The sequence below is a fragment of the Medicago truncatula genome, chromosome 7 (genome assembly GCF_003473485.1).
Source record: "Medicago truncatula cultivar Jemalong A17 chromosome 7, MtrunA17r5.0-ANR, whole genome shotgun sequence".
In the NCBI taxonomy this organism is placed as follows: domain Eukaryota; kingdom Viridiplantae; phylum Streptophyta; class Magnoliopsida; order Fabales; family Fabaceae; genus Medicago; species Medicago truncatula.
Window position 1 is genome coordinate 5,573,778 of NC_053048.1, and position 18,652 is coordinate 5,592,429.

At 36.2% G+C, this 18,652-nt stretch overlaps 1 protein-coding gene across 1 annotated transcript; it reads left to right on the forward strand.

Moving 5' to 3' along the window:
- Nucleotides 1-9,926: 9,926 nt before the first annotated feature.
- LOC11428508 (AUGMIN subunit 5) lies at nt 9,927-18,615 on the forward strand. The gene is made up of 10 exons (XM_003621496.4): nt 9,927-10,749; nt 12,460-13,002; nt 13,331-13,472; nt 13,552-13,725; nt 14,975-15,184; nt 15,516-15,701; nt 16,579-16,741; nt 17,116-17,311; nt 17,493-17,625; nt 17,858-18,615. The coding sequence occupies exons 1-10, from the start codon at nt 10,304-10,306 to the stop codon at nt 17,987-17,989; spliced, it is 2,325 nt and encodes a 774-aa protein (XP_003621544.2). The 5' UTR covers nt 9,927-10,303; the 3' UTR covers nt 17,990-18,615.
- The last annotated feature ends 37 nt before the right edge of the window (nt 18,616-18,652 follow it).

Sequence of the window (18,652 nt, forward strand, 5' to 3'; positions counted from 1 at the left end):
GTATTATTTTTAACCATAGTTCAATTATTCTTCTTTTGTTAATAATTTTTTAACCATAGTTCAAGATATTATTTTCTTAAATGATGGCATGGGGGTTGTTTGGTCAACCTTTTTTCCAACTGATTAAATGTAATTCAAGGGATGTGCTAACTAATAAGAATTTTAGGATGCAAAATTTAACCAATAATTAGTGTTCATTGTATGAATTGGTTGGATCCTTGAAATTTATAGTATTTAAAGTTAATTCAAACCCATCATTTTGTCTTTGTTGGCTTTATTAGCAATGGTGTATCACCCCTTTTTGGAACAAACCAATTTCATGTAATATCTCTCTCTTAGCTCTCAATACCTTTTGCCAAGCTTCTAGATTTTGTGCTCACAAACAAATGCATAATGCAGGACCTAAATGAAATTGTCGTCTAAAACTTGCAAGAAAAACATATAATATGTAATGTTTCTTGAACTTCATTTTGGAATTACTATTTTTTTTGTCCCATCAATTGGTCTTCTTCCTTCTCGATCCAACATAATCTCTAATGGTGAATTTGAAAAACAAATAACATCTTGGAAGTTCATCTCTTTAGTTTATAAAATCCTCCAATGAATAGCATGACACTCAACCATAAGGATTTTTTTATATATATAACCATAAGGATGTTAGTGGCTCCTGCAATGTTGCCTGAGAAATTTGAAATTCAAGTCCTTCAAAGATGGAACAATAAGCCTTCATAGCCCTCTCTAACTGGGTACCAAGAAAGCTGCCATAGTGCCATCAACATTGAAAACCATTGAAATATGAGTTTCATTAGACCCATGTCAATTGAAGACTAGTAGCCAATGCATGGTGGAAGCAAGAAATCAGTGTGGTATACAAATTTCTAGCGTCCATTACAAGAAGGTAAGTTGGGATCGGAACATTTGAGAGGTGGAGTTCCTATTTCTCAAGACATATAATGAAGATGTTGGAACTGAGCGAAGTAAGTCCAAGCTTGAGCCATTCACGAGGGTCCATTTTGTTGAATAGCTCAACAAATATGAAACCTCAAATGCAATGGAGGAATGACTCGTTTATAAAATCCTTTCAAATCGCGGCCAAATGCAAGTTGCAACAAGTTTCCGGTGATTCAAGAGTAGGAACAAAGTCTTTACAAGTAGAGTTGTCAAAACGGACTACCCGGCCTGCATCGGGCTAGCCCATGATAGGCTCGGGCTTTGGCGGACCGGGCCAAAAAGGCCCGGAAGATAAACGGGCTCAAAAACATTTGTCCAAGCCCAACCCTTTGCGGGCTACGGTTTTGGGCCAGCTCGGTTACTTAAAGCTTTTAATTAAAAAAATTACGCTAAAAAATATCAATCGACAAACTCAGCAACATTGAATTTAAACCAATTTCCCAATCCACCAAAAACCAGACACAAATGTTTTTTTTTTGAACAAGCCAAAATGAAATTATATAACCAAATCAAAAACACAAGGTGTGCCTAGGAATCTACTTCAGTACAACAGAGTATGTCAATAATGAAAAGTAAAAACACAAGAGCTTAGTCAATGCCCAAACAAGCTAAAGGGCTTGACCACCACATATGTGTGCCAAAAACAAACATGACATTGTTGGCTTTCAATCACCCTAGAGATAACAATTTAACCTTGTCTAACAGGCGGGGAGCTAAAGTTACAACATTATTGAACAACCGGTTGTTTCGTTCGTTCCAGACAACCCAAGTACACAGAAGCCAAATTAGCTGTAGGAATGAACATTTAGCTTTACTAGGACCTGTCATCAAAGTAAATTGTAAAAAATAATCGGAAATATTATTAGAATCGACCCCCACAAAACCAATCCATTCACACGCATGCTGCCATAACGATGCAAAAGCTATGCAATTAAGAAATATGTGTTCGGCCGTTTCAACGTGGTCACAACCTGAAACACAATAAGATGCTGATGTTGGTATAACTCTGTGAATAGCTAGGTTAGCTTTCGTTGGTAAGCAATCTTGAATGAGCCGTCAAGCAAAAACTGTTACCTTCAAAGGAACCTGATGATGCCACACCAACTCCAACGGTGTGTTCATACTGGGAGTAGCACCGTTTGTCAGCAAATCATAAGCACCGCTCACAGTGTAACCCCCACAGGATCCGAGGTCCACACCCATTTATCTGAAACATGAGGAAAAACAGAGACATCAAATAGTAAAGTCCTACACTCCTTTAATAATTCCTCCTCCCACGCCCACAACATGTGTCGCCACCTCCACCCCTCCCCACCATGCATAAGACCAAGGGAGAACAAATTAGCCACTGTGGCATTTTTGTTCTCAGCTAATGCAAATAACCGAGGAAACTGCACGCAAAACGGGGAACCCCCCAATCCACCTATGAGTCCAAAACAACATATCTCCCACCCTCATCAACACACTATTACCGAATCAGCCATCACCCATGTCGCCATCCCCATCACGAATCGTCCCTACCTCCTGCCACCAATAAGAACCACTCTGTCCCCCCAGCCTCCAACCTCCCACCTACCTCGCCATATCGGGCGACTAAAACATGGTACCATAAACCTTCTCTATCCACTAACATCCTCCAACACCATTTCCCTAGTAAAGCAAGATTAAACTCCTTCAACTTCCTAACTCCCAACCCCCCTTTCTCCTTTTTAGAACACACAGTATTCCAACCTATCCAAGTAATTTTTCTAAGGTCCTCACTCCCCCCCCCCCCCCCCCCCCCCCCGCACAAAAATATATATATATTAAATAAAGATTCAATGGAAGAGATTATACCAGACACAAATACAAATGTTAGTATGGCTACAATCATGTTTAAAATTGATGCTTGTTTTTTCTACTGATAATCAAGCAACCGTTCTTAAACTTCCTGCTGCATCATTTCCTACTTTACTTGATTCCTCATACAATTTATGTTCATTGAAAACAATTACACTACTCACAAGGTATCATGCTTGTACTGGTGCATATGATTCTTAAGTAAAAAAAAATGCATCAAGGTATCATGCTTGTACTATAACGATGTTGACGAGAGCAATAACCTTAGGCACAACTGATTTTTTTTTTTTTTTTGGACCTAATGATGGTGGATGTAGGAAAATATAATGTTAAAAAATATTTATAAAATAAACGGGCTAGCCCGTGACGGGCTCGGGCTAAAAAGGTCCGGTTTTAAACAGGCCCAATTTTTTATTTCCAAGCCTTAGATTTTTTCGGACTTTTGCAGGTTGGCCCGATAAGCCCGGCCCGTTTTGACAGCTTATTTACAAGCCAGCCAAATAAAGAATTTGTTTTTTTTTTTCCTCGAAACATTGAAGGCACCAAATCCAACACCATGAGGAGGGTGTCTGTACTTGCAGAAAAAGTACGGTAAAGATTCTAGGGTTAAGAATCGCAGATTAGGGTTCTAATCTAGGGGTTTTTAGACTGAATAATGGATCCTTTTAGAATGACCCCAAGGGGGTTATTTATAGCCTGCTAATGGGCTTTTTCCTGCGTGACTTAAGCTCTAAGAAAGCAGGGTTTTTAGTCTTTTTGGCTTATTTAGGCGGTTTAGGGCGACTTCTAAAGGTTTCTAGAAGCCGAGGTGGGCGGCGTCCTGAGGAGGACGCGCCTAGACCTCCAAAGTCCCTTCTATAGGGCGCCTAAACCCTTATGGAGGGCTTTTAAGCCCTTAGGAATATTATGACGGTCCACAGCCCCCCAAGCACGAGGCTTGGAACAAGGCGAAGTGATGAATAATGTGGATTTGGTCCTGTTGGAGGGCTTTGAGCCCTATAGGAATATTATGACGGTCCACAGCCCCCCAAGCACGAGGATTGGAACAAGGCGTGGTGCTTTTAAAGCTGAAGAGTTCTTTAAAAATAGATTCAGGAAAGTTCTGAGGGTCTAAGTCCAACAGAGCTTTTGGAGAACCCTTTTAGGTCCTTTACAAAGGGCGTTTAGGATCCTTCTGAGGGTCTCTAAACTCTTTAGGAATATAATGACGGTCCACAGCCCCCAAGCACAAGTCTTGGTACACGGCGTGGTGCTTTTGATTCTTTATGCGGTCTGGACGCTTTAATACGTTTGGGCGGGACGGTTCTGTTTATGAGAAGACTATCGTTTGTTCCCCGATTGGGCGTCCTTAACTTATAAGGGTTGATGAAGTTTAATCTTTATGGGCAATTTGTTCATACCATAAACGTTCGTTGGTTTCTTTTTATGAATTATCTTCTCTTCTCCCTTTCATGAATTTACTGAATTAGAGCTCTTTATAAAGTTTTTAACCTTTTATAGGCGCTCTGTTGATGTTAAAATATCAGTCGCCTTTAAGAAGGTCGTACTAATTTTTAAGTCTCAGCAGCCTTTAAGAAGGTCATACTGGCCGGGATTTTTAGTCGCCTTTAAGAAGGTCGTACTAATTTTTAAGTCTCAGCAGCCTTTAAGAAGGTCATACTGGCCGGGATTTTTAGTCGCCTTTAAGAAGGTCGTACTAATTTTTAAGTCTCAGCAGCCTTTAAGAAGGTCATACTGGCCGGGAATTTTGGTCGCCTTTAAGAAGGTCGTACTAATTTTTAAGTCTCAGCAGCCTTTAAGAAGGTCATACTGGCCGGGAATTTTAGTCGCCTTTAAGAAGGTCGGACTGTCGATACTTCCTCTTATAAAAAACCTGCAAAACAAATTTCAAATCGAAACTTCCTCTTATAAAAAACCTGCAAAACAAATCTCAAAGGTCGAAAAGGTTATTTTAGAATATAACTCCGCGTTTCATCTTTATGTTTTCCATGGCGGGACTATTGCATCCATGCTCGTTTAATTATGGCGTGTTGATTGGCGAGTTCTCTCCTTTTATTCATCTAGCCCTTGGCGGGCTTGTTAGTATCTCAAACTTGATTTATCTGAAATATAACAATTCTTCCAAACTTCCAAAGTAATCAGTATCATGAATAAACGAGTCCTTTAATCATATGCAATCATATTTAATAGAAACTAACTATTATTTAATTTGTTTTCTTTTATTTAGCTCGCCTCTACTTCTTATTAGATTGGAACTAAACATCCATTCCCGGTCGTTGCTTGTTGATGTTATCTTGGCCGTAACTTTGCCATTGGTAAAACTGATTGTCTACATATTATGCCAAAAAACTAGTCGAAAGATAAATGATATTCATTAAATTCTACTACCAAATTTCTCCACCAATTTGCGTATATAGCATTCTAGTATATCGAATTATAACAATGTCACCTGGATTGTGAGAATATTAATTTTGAAATTTGAGGAGGCACGCCACGTTCCATTTGACTTCTTCTTATGCGCTGATCTTTGTCTGGGATTGTTGGCCTTGAGAGAAAAAACAACAAACTCCTCTCTACTTGCTTTATCATTGATTATTCAAATTCGTTACGATCCTGTATAATTCCTTGTCGTTAGCTTTCTTCTGAACGATGTTGCTCTGACTATTCGGTCCTCGTTGTTTTGAGCATTTGTCTGGGCTCATTCCTCGTGGTGTGATTGTATATAATCTGACAGTTAAGTTCTTCGATCTGCTGCTTTATATATAAGTTGTGTTGACCTGAAACAAAACATAATATATCTTTTAGCCGGATTCGACTACTACCGAAGTGAATAGTTACAAAAATTTGAAAGTTTCCTTGTGAGTAGCTAGCATATATGCCTCGGCATTTTTGTAATCATTAAATATCCCTAATTATATTTATCACAATCAGCAGCCCGGATTATATCAGGGCTTATTCTATTCCAAATTGGACTTATTGCATGTTAATCGTAATCTTTATAAGAATTCATTTGTTAAAGCCAGATTAAACAAATGAAGTCATGAATAAAAAACTTATAAAGAAGTAACATACAGAGAAGTAGATTTTCATCAACTTTTAAAGTAATGATGTCCAAAAAACAGGCTAATGAAAGAAAGCAAAATCTGAATATATGGAAAATCTAAGTCCAATGTTCCTTCTCAAGCTAATAAAGCACATATAATGGGAAATTACTCAAAACCAGTACTAGAAATCCATAAAGAATCAATTTTGAATAAACATGTTTCTCTGAATAAACATGAGTCTATTTTCATAACAGTTGATTGTGTATGATTATACATATATTTGATTAAACCGGTGCAATATTTAAATAATAGAGGAACTTTTATCATATATATATGCTAATGTCTCCAAAATGTGAACGCATTTATTTTGAAGCTTTCCAAACATCAATGAACGACAATCATGATAATGAAGCGAAAACTTATCTGGTCTTTGAGTTTGATTGCTTGCGGCTTTCTTTCTAGCAGCGGCGATGATAATTATGAAACATACATCATATAGCATCAGTCTACACCTGTTCTTTCTAATTTATTTAGAAACTAAAAAACTAAATCATGAACCAGATTACAGCTGCATTAACAAGAACGGCTCAATATGCACCTATGCTTTCATTTTTGAAAAGCTGTCATGACCAGTTAAAACATATGATCGTGATGCTATGTGTGGGATCCTCTTAAATTTATGCAATAAAGACGTCAATGATTGTGCCTGGTGTTGTTTTATATAATACATCTCTCATGATCGTACAATACCCGTGCTGTAGTAGTAGTAATAGAATCAAGGATGAAAGTCCAACCTATTGTCTCCAAAATATCCCTTATCATACTAGATTATTTCCAAAAAAAAACTATAAGCCTAGTGCATATATATATCCACCGAAAAACCAATGCAGATATGAAAACTAGTATTAGATTAAATATGGGGCATTGTATATCACGTAAATAATAATCTTGCTTTAGTTGAGCGAGTTAAAAACTAGTAGCGTAACTTAAACTTTATGACACATGTGCAATTAAAAAACCCAAGCATGCGATGAATAAATTACGAAAGCATCTGTATATGCATATAGTCAAATAAATGCCAGAGAACACTATGTTTATCAATTAAGAATTTCACCCCAAAAGAGGGACAAGAAAGTCTAATATGAATACGGCAATATGCATATGTTGGGAAATAGAAGTTAGAAACAAGTAATAGCACGGATCTTACTGATATTTATGGAGCCAATCGTAATTAACTAGCTTATTAACACTCATGGTATATCTATAATAGCACGGTTCTTACTGTTATGGATTGTAACAAGGATTAAATAACTAAAGATACAAATCTCCATATATATCAAACCGAATCGTATCACAGAAAACAATGTTTGAGTCACGTATATCGAAGCTAGCCAAATTATATACATGTAGCACAAACGACGGACATAAAGTACGTGACTCAAATAATATAGGTCAGGAGCCAATCATAATCTTACGTTAATTTAAGAATTGCAACAAAAGGATGAACGGAGAGTAACAAAGTTAGAAAGTAACAACCTGACACGGTATTACTGATATTTAGGCGACTTACGACAAGGCTGCCTTTCCTATCTATCTCGGCGGCGTCGACGAAGCAGGAAGGCCATGAAGCAGGGTTGGTGGCGTGATGGTAAACTTGAAAGTTGAAAGGAGGCGTGGTGAAACCTATGACGGTGGAGGAAAAATAACTTATCGGAGAGATGGCGGGGTTGGGTTCCTAAATCACCATGAGAGATGCGATTTAGGTTTTTAGGTTAAGGGTTTCCAAATCACGATTTTTCTTTAGAAACGTGGTCGAGGTTAGTTTTACCTCTTCCCACAGACGGCGTCAACTGTACTAGCCGAAAAAGTACGGTAAAGATTCTAGGGTTAAGAATCGCAGATTAGGGTTCTAATCTAGGGGTTTTTAGACTGAATAATGGATCCTTTTAGAATGACCCCAAGGGGGTTATTTATAGCCTGCTAATGGGCTTTTTCCTGCGTGACTTAAGCTCTAAGAAAGCAGGGTTTTTAGTCTTTTTGGCTTATTTAGGCGGTTTAGGGCGACTTCTAAAGGTTTCTAGAAGCCGAGGTGGGCGGCGTCCTGAGGAGGACGCGCCTAGACCTCCAAAGTCCCTTCTATAGGGCGCCTAAACCCTTCTGGAGGGCTTTTAAGCCCTTAGGAATATTATGACGGTCCACAGCCCCCCAAGCACGAGGCTTGGAACAAGGCGAAGTGATGAATAATGTGGATTTGGTCCTGCTGGAGGGCTTTGAGCCCTATAGGAATATTATGACAGTCCAGTGTCGTATCACCACCATATAGCTTCAGAAGCCAAGAAAAACCGGTCTTCTTAGTGTAAACTCCATTGAAATTATCAAATCAAATGAATGTTTCTTCACTATTAGGGTTGAAATGAAGTCTCAAGTTGCCGTAATCATCAATGTCTTGAGGCAAGTAAGTGTGTAGGATGACGAGATTGGGATGTGTTGTGTTGTAAACTTCATTGTTCTAGTATGTGTTTCAATGTTCTTTTTAATTTTATATTCTATTTTTCAAATAATTCATCTTTTTAATTCAAGTTTTTTTCTCTTGGATTTAAAGACGGAGATGGTATGAAGATGATGTATTATTTTTTCGGTATTTGAAGATGGTGATGAGGTGAAAATGTTGATATTTTTTGCTTTTTGATAAAAATTAATCAATAAAATTATTTTTTCTTGATTTCAACTTGTTAGGTGAGAGTTTAACAACCACATAAACACACTTTGATATAGTTGAATAGAAAAAGGTAACGACTGAAATGTCGTATGATTTAAAAGAACAATTTAGTATTAAAAAAAATGTAATTGATTGATTTAGTACAAACCTTAAACTTAAAGGAACGTGAGATGCATTTGATCAATAAGCTAACTTGATTATAGTAAAAGAAATTTTTAATGTTGTAGACGTTCGTGGGGAGGTCAACGGGGACAACAACGAGGAGTACTCCACCGCCACTGGAAAATCTTGCATTCTTGTCTTCATAAAATATTTCCTTGGTCGTCTTCAAGATACCCACTGGTGACCCCAATAGAATAAAAAATAATAATCAGACTTCTATTATTTTCAATTACTCCCTCGGTCCCTATATGTAAACATACATTTGACTTTATTTTTGTCCCTAAATGTAAACCCCTTTTTAAATTACTAGATGTATTTATAATTTTTTTTCCTAAACATACCCCTAATTAATAGGCTTAATTACACTTTTGATCCTTGCATTTTGACCAACTCACGAAAATGGTCGTACCTCTTTTAAATCGAACAAAATCGTCCCTAAACTATATGTTTTTTGCAGTTTTAGTCATATCCCCCTATTTCCTACTCCAGAAATGACAGTTTTAGTCCAACTACCTATGCTCAACCATGAAATAAACAAGGAATAAATCATGTAGGTACAAGGAATCTACTTTGTTCAGCACACAACAAAAAAAAAACCATAATTTCTAAGATATGTTTCAGGTATGTAACATGTCTCAGAAATTAGGTTAGTGTGCTGAATAAAGTAGATTCCTTGTACCCGCATGCTTTATTCCTTGTTTATTTCATGGTTGAGCATAGGTGGTTGGACTAAAACTGCAAAAAATATATAGTTTAGGGACGATTTTGTTCGATTTAAAAGAGGTAGGACTATTTTCGTGAGTTGGTCAAAATGTGAGGACCAAAAGTGTAATTAAGTCTAATTAATACCACTAATTTGTCTTGAAATTTGAAAAGTCAAATTTAATACACATACAAACAAATGATAGTTTGGTAATATTAACATACAAAACAAACACATTAATTACACTAACAATTTTTCTTAAAAAAATGTAAAAAATACAAAGGGAGTTACATAGGCCGACGGAGGGAGTAAATTGGTTGTAAAAAAATAACAAAATTTTACCACAACAAATGAAAAATTAATATCTTTTTATGACAATAATAAATATCATATTTAAAATAAATTTATACACATTTCATATAAAAACAAACATATACTCCATGATGTATTTTTGTTTTCATTAGTTATTTATTTGGGATTTTAATTGCATTAATACAACGTAAACCTCCTTGAACAAAAAAGAATTTGAAAAATTCCTAAATCTTGAAACACTCTACCACCAACAATTTCCCTCTCCTCAACACAAGACAAAGACAACAACAACAAACACTGAATCATCACATCAGAAAGATACTTTCAAAGAGAATAACCCCTTCTTACTTCTCAGAGTTAAACTTCAACTCCACTCCACCATCTACTATCAGATCCAACCTTAAACATAACATAACTAACTCGATCCCGCCTTAGTCGCTCCTTGGACCGGATACCGGATACAGAGTCTGATTAGTGACTTGTTATTGGACCGGATACCGAGTTTTTTTTAACTTAACTAACTAACTCAACCGAGTCACTGAGTTAAACTCGTCGAGTGTTATTATATCAACAATGCAACAATCTTCATCGCCGTCACCGGAAGCGATACTCGAATGGCTTCACAAAGAAATGGGATACAGACCACTGGGTCAATATGCTTCCGCCGGAGGAAAATCGCATTCACCGTCAGTCGAATCGATCCGAAAAATCTGCCGCGGGAACATGATTCCGGTATGGAATTTCCTCGTAACGCGTGCGAAATCGGAGAAAACTGTGAGGAATGTGAGGAGGAATATTACGGTTCACGGTGAAGGGGATGGTGGTGGGAGGAAGAAGGAAAAGAGGGAAGGGGAGGAAGTGGAGGTTGCGTTGATGGAGAGGGATTCGGTGAAGAAGGAGGTTGAGAGGTTGAGGAATGTTGTGAGGAGACAGAGGAAGGATTTGAAAGCGAGGATGCTTGAGGTTTCGAGGGAAGAAGCGGAGAGGAAGAGGATGCTTGATGAACGGGCGAATTACAGGTTTTGGTTTAGAATTTTTGACCTAATTTTGATGTTTTGTAGTTAATTTGTGATTTTGATTTGATTTGATTTTGCTCCTAATTAAGGTTTAGTGAAGAATTATAATCACTGGTTCAATTTGTGTTAGTTAAAATGCATTTATATAGTAATTTATATAATTATAAACTATGAAGTTATTGAAGGGAAGGGAAAATTATATCGGACAGTGGTAAGACTGGCGGTGTTGTACGAGACAGAGTGTTGGGCGGTAAAGAACGGGCACAAACATAAGTTAAGTGTAGCAGAGATGAGGATGTTGCGTTGAATGTGTGGTAAGACTAGACAGAATGCAATTAGAAATGATAACATTAGAGAGAGTTGGGGTAGCATCTATAGTAGGAAAGATGGTCGAAACTAGACTTAGGTGGTTTGGGCATATAGAGAGAAGAACTGTGGATTCTGTAGTTAGGAGAGTAGATTAGATGGAGGGGAGTCAAATCACTCGAGGTAGGGGAAAACCTTGAAAAACTATGAGATACTATTAAGAATGATCTAGAGATTAATGAGTTGGAGAAAGACATGGTTTTTGATTGAATACTATGGCGTCGTTTGATTCATGTAGCCGACCCACATAGTGGGATAAGACTTGGTTGTGTTGTATGAAGTTATTAAAATTTCATTTTCAACTGTTGCATTTGTGTATGTAATCTCCACACTGTAATCACTGGTTCCTAATTTTGACTTAATTTCGAGGTTGTTTTCCTTGGTGGTTATCATTTAATTTAGTGTAGAATCATTACCGTAGTGTAATCCAGGTTGAATTTGTGATAAATTAAATGCATGGATATTATAATAGACTATGAAGTTATTGGAATTTCAACTGTTGTAGTTATGCATAGTTCTATAAACTTCACTCTCTTTGGTTTAGTGTTGTCATATAGCGGCTATAGCGCTGACATAGTGGAATTTGAACAAATTCCTATTGTTCCATGATACACTGTTTAGCACAAAGTGTTGTTAAATAGCGTTGCTATAGCACTATAGTATAGTAGAATTTGAACAAACCGCTATATTTTGCAATTCGCAATTGTAATACTGCCTTAGATTAAGAATCGTCCAATGCAATCACTGTTTAAATTTGTGATAAATAAAATGCATGTTGATAGATAATAAACTATGAAAATATTGAAATTTCAACAGTAACAGTTATCTATATTATCTCTAAACTGCACTCCCCATAGATGAGTCAAATGGTTCCTTGTGGTGTTAGTAGCATTTGGTTGAAGTGGAATTTTCCTGGTTCTTCATTGGGCAAAAAGATGAATAAGCCATGGAACACTGACACTGATACATAGACACCGTTAACAATTTAATAACACGAAAGTGATTGAATGTTATTACATGCGTCGACTAAGAGATGCCGACTTTGTTGTGAGATAGAAAGAACACTTTTTCCTGCTGGCTTTGGTAGTCGAAACTAAAAACTGATTTGTTTTTATGTTGCAAATGCTTATTATTACCTTGATTATTGTCGTAGGCATATTGTGGTTTTGCTTGTTAGTATAATAACTTGCTTCTGAGAATAAATATCATTGTTGACGAGAAAAGTTTGTGTGCTTTTGTATCTGTATTAATGATATATTTGAAAGAGAGATGAGAAAAATAATGAACGTGTCATTGTTCTGGCAATGAATGGTTGCGATAATTAGCAAGTTCTTTACCATTCTGCAGGCATAAGCAAGTGATGTTGGAGGCCTATGATCGCCAATGTGATGAAGCTTCGAGAATATTTGCTGAATACCATAAACGTCTCTGTTACTATATAAATCAAGCAAGGGATGCTCAAAGATCAGGTGTGGATTCTTCCGTTGAAATGGTAAATAGTTTTAGTGCAAAAAATGAGAAGGAAGCTGTTTATTCTACTGTTAAGGGCAGTAAATCTTCAGATGATGTCATTGTCATTGAAACCACGAGGGAAAAGAATATTAGAAAGGCGTGTGAATCTCTTGTAGCTTACATGGTTGATAAAATACAAAGTTCTTTTCCTGCTTACGAAGGAAGTGGCGTTCTATCAAATCCTCAAGCAGAAGCAGCAAAGCTGGGGTTTGATTTTGATGGGCAAATTCCGGATGAGGTTAGAACAGTTATTGTGAATTGCCTAAAGAGTCCTCCTCTATTACTTCAGGCAATTACTGCATACACTTCTCACTTGAAAAGTCAAATATCCAGAGAAATAGAGAAAATTGATGTTAGAGCTGATGCAGAGATCTTGAGGTATCAAAATATATGTAGTTTCTTTTTTCACGTTTTGTTGATGCTCTTGTTAGTTTATTTGTGACTATAATTTTTTAAGGTTGGACCTTCTGTAGAAATCATCAATAATTGTTAGTATATAATAACTTAACTTTCCCAAAAAATATCCGCCAAAATGCTAAATTTACAAAGCATTTAAAAGAGGCATACAATTTAGGTCCCCTGCCAACCAGAGTACAATAGTATGTCTGTATATGTATGCAGTATGAATTCTCTGTTAGTTTTATCTTATTAGCAAGTATGTTACGCATGCTATTGATTTAGTCCAAACTTGCATATTTTCAATCAGGTACAAATATGAAAATAACATAGTTATGGATGTTTCCTCTTCTGATGGGAGCTCTCCTCTACAGTATCCACTTTATGGAAATGGAAAACTTGGGGCTGATGTGCCTCCAGGAGGAAGTCAAAATCAGCTCCTTGAAAGACAGGTCTTTATTCATCCTTAGACTGGATAGTTTTGTCAGCTTAAGTAGAGTTATTGAACCAATGTTGTATCTCTGTTCACAGAAAGCGCATGTTCAGCAATTTTTGGCTACTGAAGATGCACTAAACAATGCTGCAGAGGCAAGGGACTTGTGTGAAAAACTTATGAAACGTCTGCATGGAGGCACCGATGTTACTTCTCGTTCAATTGGGATTGGAGCGACATCTCAAAATGTTGGAAGTCTTAGACAACTTCAGGTATTATTCATTTAAAACTTATAGCGAATTAGGTTCTTTTTAAGCAAGTTAAATATATATATATATATATATATATTAATCTATGCTATATAGTCACCTTTGTGTGATTCCTACCACCACCACAACATAAATTTTAATAAATACTCCCTCCGGTTCTATATTTAAGCAAAAAAAATATGTTGCACGCAGATCAGGAAATACACAATTTTTGTATAATTGTGAAAAATTTAAAACACGTACCGAATTACCCTTGTCTTTGTTCAGTTATTATTCCATATATGTAAATTAATGATGTTCAGTGGAATATGCACTTTACAATGTAAATGTGGTGATTAAAAGAAAAGACAGACCTTTATGCTCTGAAATGTGAAGAAGTGGCCGTCCATCTTATCTTCTTCTTGGAAGATGGTAGTACACAGGAATCTGTTTCAACTTAATAAATGTGTTATTGAAAATAGTAGGCCAATATAAATTAAATGAAGTTTAATTTAGGAAAAATAATTTTAATATAGTAATGTTTGTTGAAAGTTGCTTATGTTTTAGACTGAGACATTTGTTTTTTTATGCTTCTATTTGAAACCGGAGGGAGTAACTAATAGTTGAATTACCGGTGTTTATTAAGACATTGTCTTAAGCTGCTTTGGACAAGTATATTATATAGCTTTTGAAGCTTTTGACATGTTTACATGATTGATTTGGTTATACGGCATTCTGAGAAAGAAACACTTTTTTGGTTCAGCTTTTCACATCTAATTATTTTGAGGTAGCCTGTAAATCTGATTTGATAATTTGGCATTATGATGTAAGAAATAGTTTTTTGATATAGTTCATGGGGGAAGATTATGAAATTTAACATCCCCAGTAAAATTGAATTAAAAACCAGGGAAATTATGAACACTTGTTTATCTAAGATTTATTGTCGTTAAACTATCAACATCCCGACATGTTTAATTATGAAAATATTGTTTTATATTAAAAAAATTATAGTAGGGTAGGAGCAATAAATAATTTATCTTTTTCTATCTCTGATGAATCTTTGCTTTTAATAAGTTCAATTAAATTATTTAGGTTCCATTTTTTATTTTCCAATACTGTTCAAGAATTAGGATTTTCTGCTGTTTTGAGTTGGAAGAAAAAAGGAAAGAAACTTTTTGTCCTGTTCTGTTCTATCCAATTATTAATGCTAGAAATAACTTTTTAAATCATAATATATGGTGGGAGTTTACCACCTTATACTTCTTACATGTAGCTAGATGTTTGGGCAAAGGAAAGAGAAGTTTCTGGTTTAAAGGCAAGTTTAAACACCTTGATGTCTGAAATACAACGCTTGAATAAGTTATGTGCCGAGAGGAAAGAAGCCGAAGATTCTCTGAAAAAAAAGTGGAAAAAGATTGAAGAATTTGATGGTCGTAGATCAGAGCTTGAGTCCATATACACGGCACTTCTTAAAGCAAATACGGTAAAGTTCAACTATTTCATTAATTTCTGTATTTATGGAATGTGACTGCTGTACTTATTGCTAAGCCTTGGGTAATAATGGCACCCTGTTTGGATCATAGGATGATATATTTGTCCATGTGGCCATGTTCATGCATTTTGTTATTTGATATATGTATTGGCTACCTAGACAATGGATATTTGTAGTAAATTTGCATATACTGTTCCTACCGTGCCTTAATGGTATTCATTTCCCTCAGGTCGTGCAAGTGACTCCAACAACACGTTTTTTCCCTATTTTTTTAATTTTTTTATAAACAGTTCGTTAATTTTTGTTTTCTTATATATTGCAGGATGCTGCTTCATTTTGGAGTCAGCAACCATCGACTGCAAGGGAGTATGCTTTAAGCACTATAATTCCAGCATGTTCTGCTGTTGTTGAGACTTCAAATAGTGCAAAGGATCTTATTGAGAAGGAAGTGTCTGCCTTTTATCGGAGTCCAGATAATAGCCTCTACATGCTTCCTTCTTCACCACAGGTTTATAACACTCTAACAGATACTTGTCCATTGTTGCAAATGTTAGAATAGACACCATGTTCTGAGTTTTTGGATCAGGGTGCCCAAAGTACACCTCCATAAAGATGCTCTATGGAGGTGTACTTTTGGATCTTCCATTTCTACTGCTTGGTAGTCAAAGTTTCCGAGTTCATTTAAATATAACTCAAACGGATTGCGCGTCATGTTTAATAATCTACAAGATTGATAGAAGAAATATATTCAGATGAAACTGAAAGGAAAATACAATGGGGGGTGGATATGATATTCTCCAAATATGAAAGCTAAAGATACAATGAGGAACATGAATTAAATGCACTGTAAGGCAGCTTAATTTTTGCGTATCAGGAATGACAACTGCTTTAAGAAGAATGTGAAGTTGTAGATAATAGATATAACCCTATCCTATAACAAGTCTAGGAGCAAGAGACTTTCTGAAGCTCGGTGAGTTTGAGCTGGCTAAGGAAATTACTGAGGATTTTTTGGAGAACAATCCTCTGGTTACTCTGCAAGAGTTGGAAAGTTGCATGTGAGAGAGTTGGGAGTGAGAGGCAAAGAAGTGTATTTTTTTACTTTGGAGTTGTTTCCGTAGTTTAGTGAGTAACAATATTTTAGATTATTCTCCTATACCGTATCCCTTGTTTTGCTCTGTCCCGTGATCAAGTTATAAATCAAATACAAAACAAATTTTTCTGTGCTATATTCCTACCTTTTTTTAGCAAATCAAATAAATCCCAATACATTTTCGAGAACGAGGAACTTTTAATGGTTTTAGAGACATTTGCTTTGAATATATTAATAATCTATCTCATATATAAAGATCTACTTCAACTTATATTTATCATATTTTCTGGTTCAGGCACTGCTTGAGGCCATCGGGTCCAGTGGATCATCTGGACAGGAAGCAGTTGCAAATGCAGAAATAAGTGCAGCTATTTTGACAGCAAGAGCTGGTGCTCGGGATCCGTCGGCAATTCCATCTATATGTCGGGTTTCAGCTGCACTTCAGTATGCTGCTGGTGGTGAGTAAACTATTATTGTTCGTGCGCTGAAAGGCTCTTTCCTAGTGCACGGTCCACCCCTGTCATAGATGTCTGATATGGAGGCATGTCCAGGATGGAAGTTCTTGTTGTCTTGGATGAAATAGATTTGTCTGAAACTTGTCTAATGCCTAACAAAACTATTGAATCTGTTTGTTTTGATACATTTTGAAATGAAAATCCGTTATAAAATATTTTCAATTCATTCCTTACTCAATATTTGTCCTCTATATTACTGTTGCATATTAATTTCATTAACTTACAAACGTAGTTTCAAAGGTGTTTACTATTGGGGGTATGCATATACGTGGGCTCAAACCTATTCAATTGTAGTAAATGATTTTCTTAATGAGCAGGCTTGGAGGGTTCAGATGCTGGTCTAGCATCAATACTGGAGTCCCTGGAGTTTTGCTTGAAACGCCGTGGTTCAGAAGCTAGTGTTTTGGAAGATTTATTAAAGGCTATTAATCTTGTCCATATTAGACGGGATCTTGTGCAAAGTGGTCATGCCTTGTTGAATCATGCCTACTTTGTTCAACAGGACTACGAAAGGTAGATATGAATTCAATCCCTGAATCCAACCTGTATTCATGGTTAATAATTTAGTAAATTCATTTATGCATGTCCAAGAGAAAAAGATGTAGTTAATATATTTTTTCATCTCCTTCAGATTCAAACCGTGATAATTTGTTGGAAGCTTTCTCTGTTTCTGACATTTGATATAATGATGCAGGACGACCAATTTTTCTTTAAATTTGGCAGCAGAACAAGAAAGAGCTGTCATGGAAAAATGGTTGCCTGAACTCAAGACTGGTGTTTTGAATGCTCAGCAGAGTTTGGAAGCTTGCAAATATGTTTGGGGATTGGTGAGTTACTGCTCTTATGGTTATAAGATTGATATCCCTTAAAGCAGTGCTGAAAATTTCAGAAATGACTTGATGCAACTTCTGCTAAGCACGTTTTATTTACATATATTGCTACATTATAAACTTCATCACAATTGTTAAATTTCATATGCAATCTCTTGGTGCATTCTTATGTGTTCGTTGATAACTTAAAATTTCCATTTCTATTCTTACGTTGCAACTTCTTCTGCAGCTTGATGAGTGGTGGGAGCAACCGGCATCGACGGTTGTCGACTGGGCGACAGTGGATGGGTCAAATGTAGCTTTCTGGCATAATCATGTGAAAAAGCTTCTCACATGTTATGATCAGGAGCTACTATTGTGAATAGAATTGTAATACACCTACAGCGACTTAAATTTTCTCAAGTCCCAGATTTTCTAAACAATTCCCACTTTGCTATCGACATTGAAGACTTTATATTCTTCAGCCTCGAGTTGCTGTGAAGCAGCCAGTACTTCAAGCATTTACTTTGGGATGGAATGTGCAGCTGTTGTTGTTATTGATAGACCAAGAAAACCTCAAGAACAAGAAAGAAACCTCTCCTCCACCTGTTGATTTTTTTAGATTCCCCCTTCTTTCTCTTCAGAAGTGTGATGTGTATTATAACTTATAAGCTATATGAGAAACAGGTTAACTTATAAGCCATTTCAGATTCTAGGTGGTAAGTTAGAATGTTCTTTATAATTGCATGTGATTAATGGTTTTGAATCCTCTAATTGTAGAGCTCTGTAAATTGATTAAATGTGTGCCAGATAGTTGAAGTTGAAAACATATTCCATATTCAACTTCATTTAGTGTCGTTTAGAAAACATTAAGAAGTCTAGTTACAGGTAGACTTATGTTTTGTGGCACTTATTCTAAGTTTTACGTGGTATATGATGAGATTTCTTGTTTTGTAAACAAACAAAAACTCTTTGTAGAAGAGTCCTGTTCGTATTTTATATTGCTAATTTATTTTGGTAATCTTGAATTCTATATTTTCTTCAT

What these genes read in the sequence shown, in the direction of transcription:
- LOC11428508 (XM_003621496.4), top strand. Translation starts at nt 10,304, where the DNA reads ATGCAACAATCTTCATCGCCGTCACCGGAAGCGATACTCGAATGGCTT. An exon ending in TGCTTCCTTCTTCACCACAG is followed by an intron (nt 15,702 to 16,578) that starts GTTTATAACACT and finishes TTTCTGGTTCAG; the next exon opens with GCACTGCTTGAGGCCATCGG. An exon ending in GTTCAACAGGACTACGAAAG is followed by an intron (nt 17,312 to 17,492) that starts GTAGATATGAAT and finishes ATAATGATGCAG; the next exon opens with GACGACCAATTTTTCTTTAA.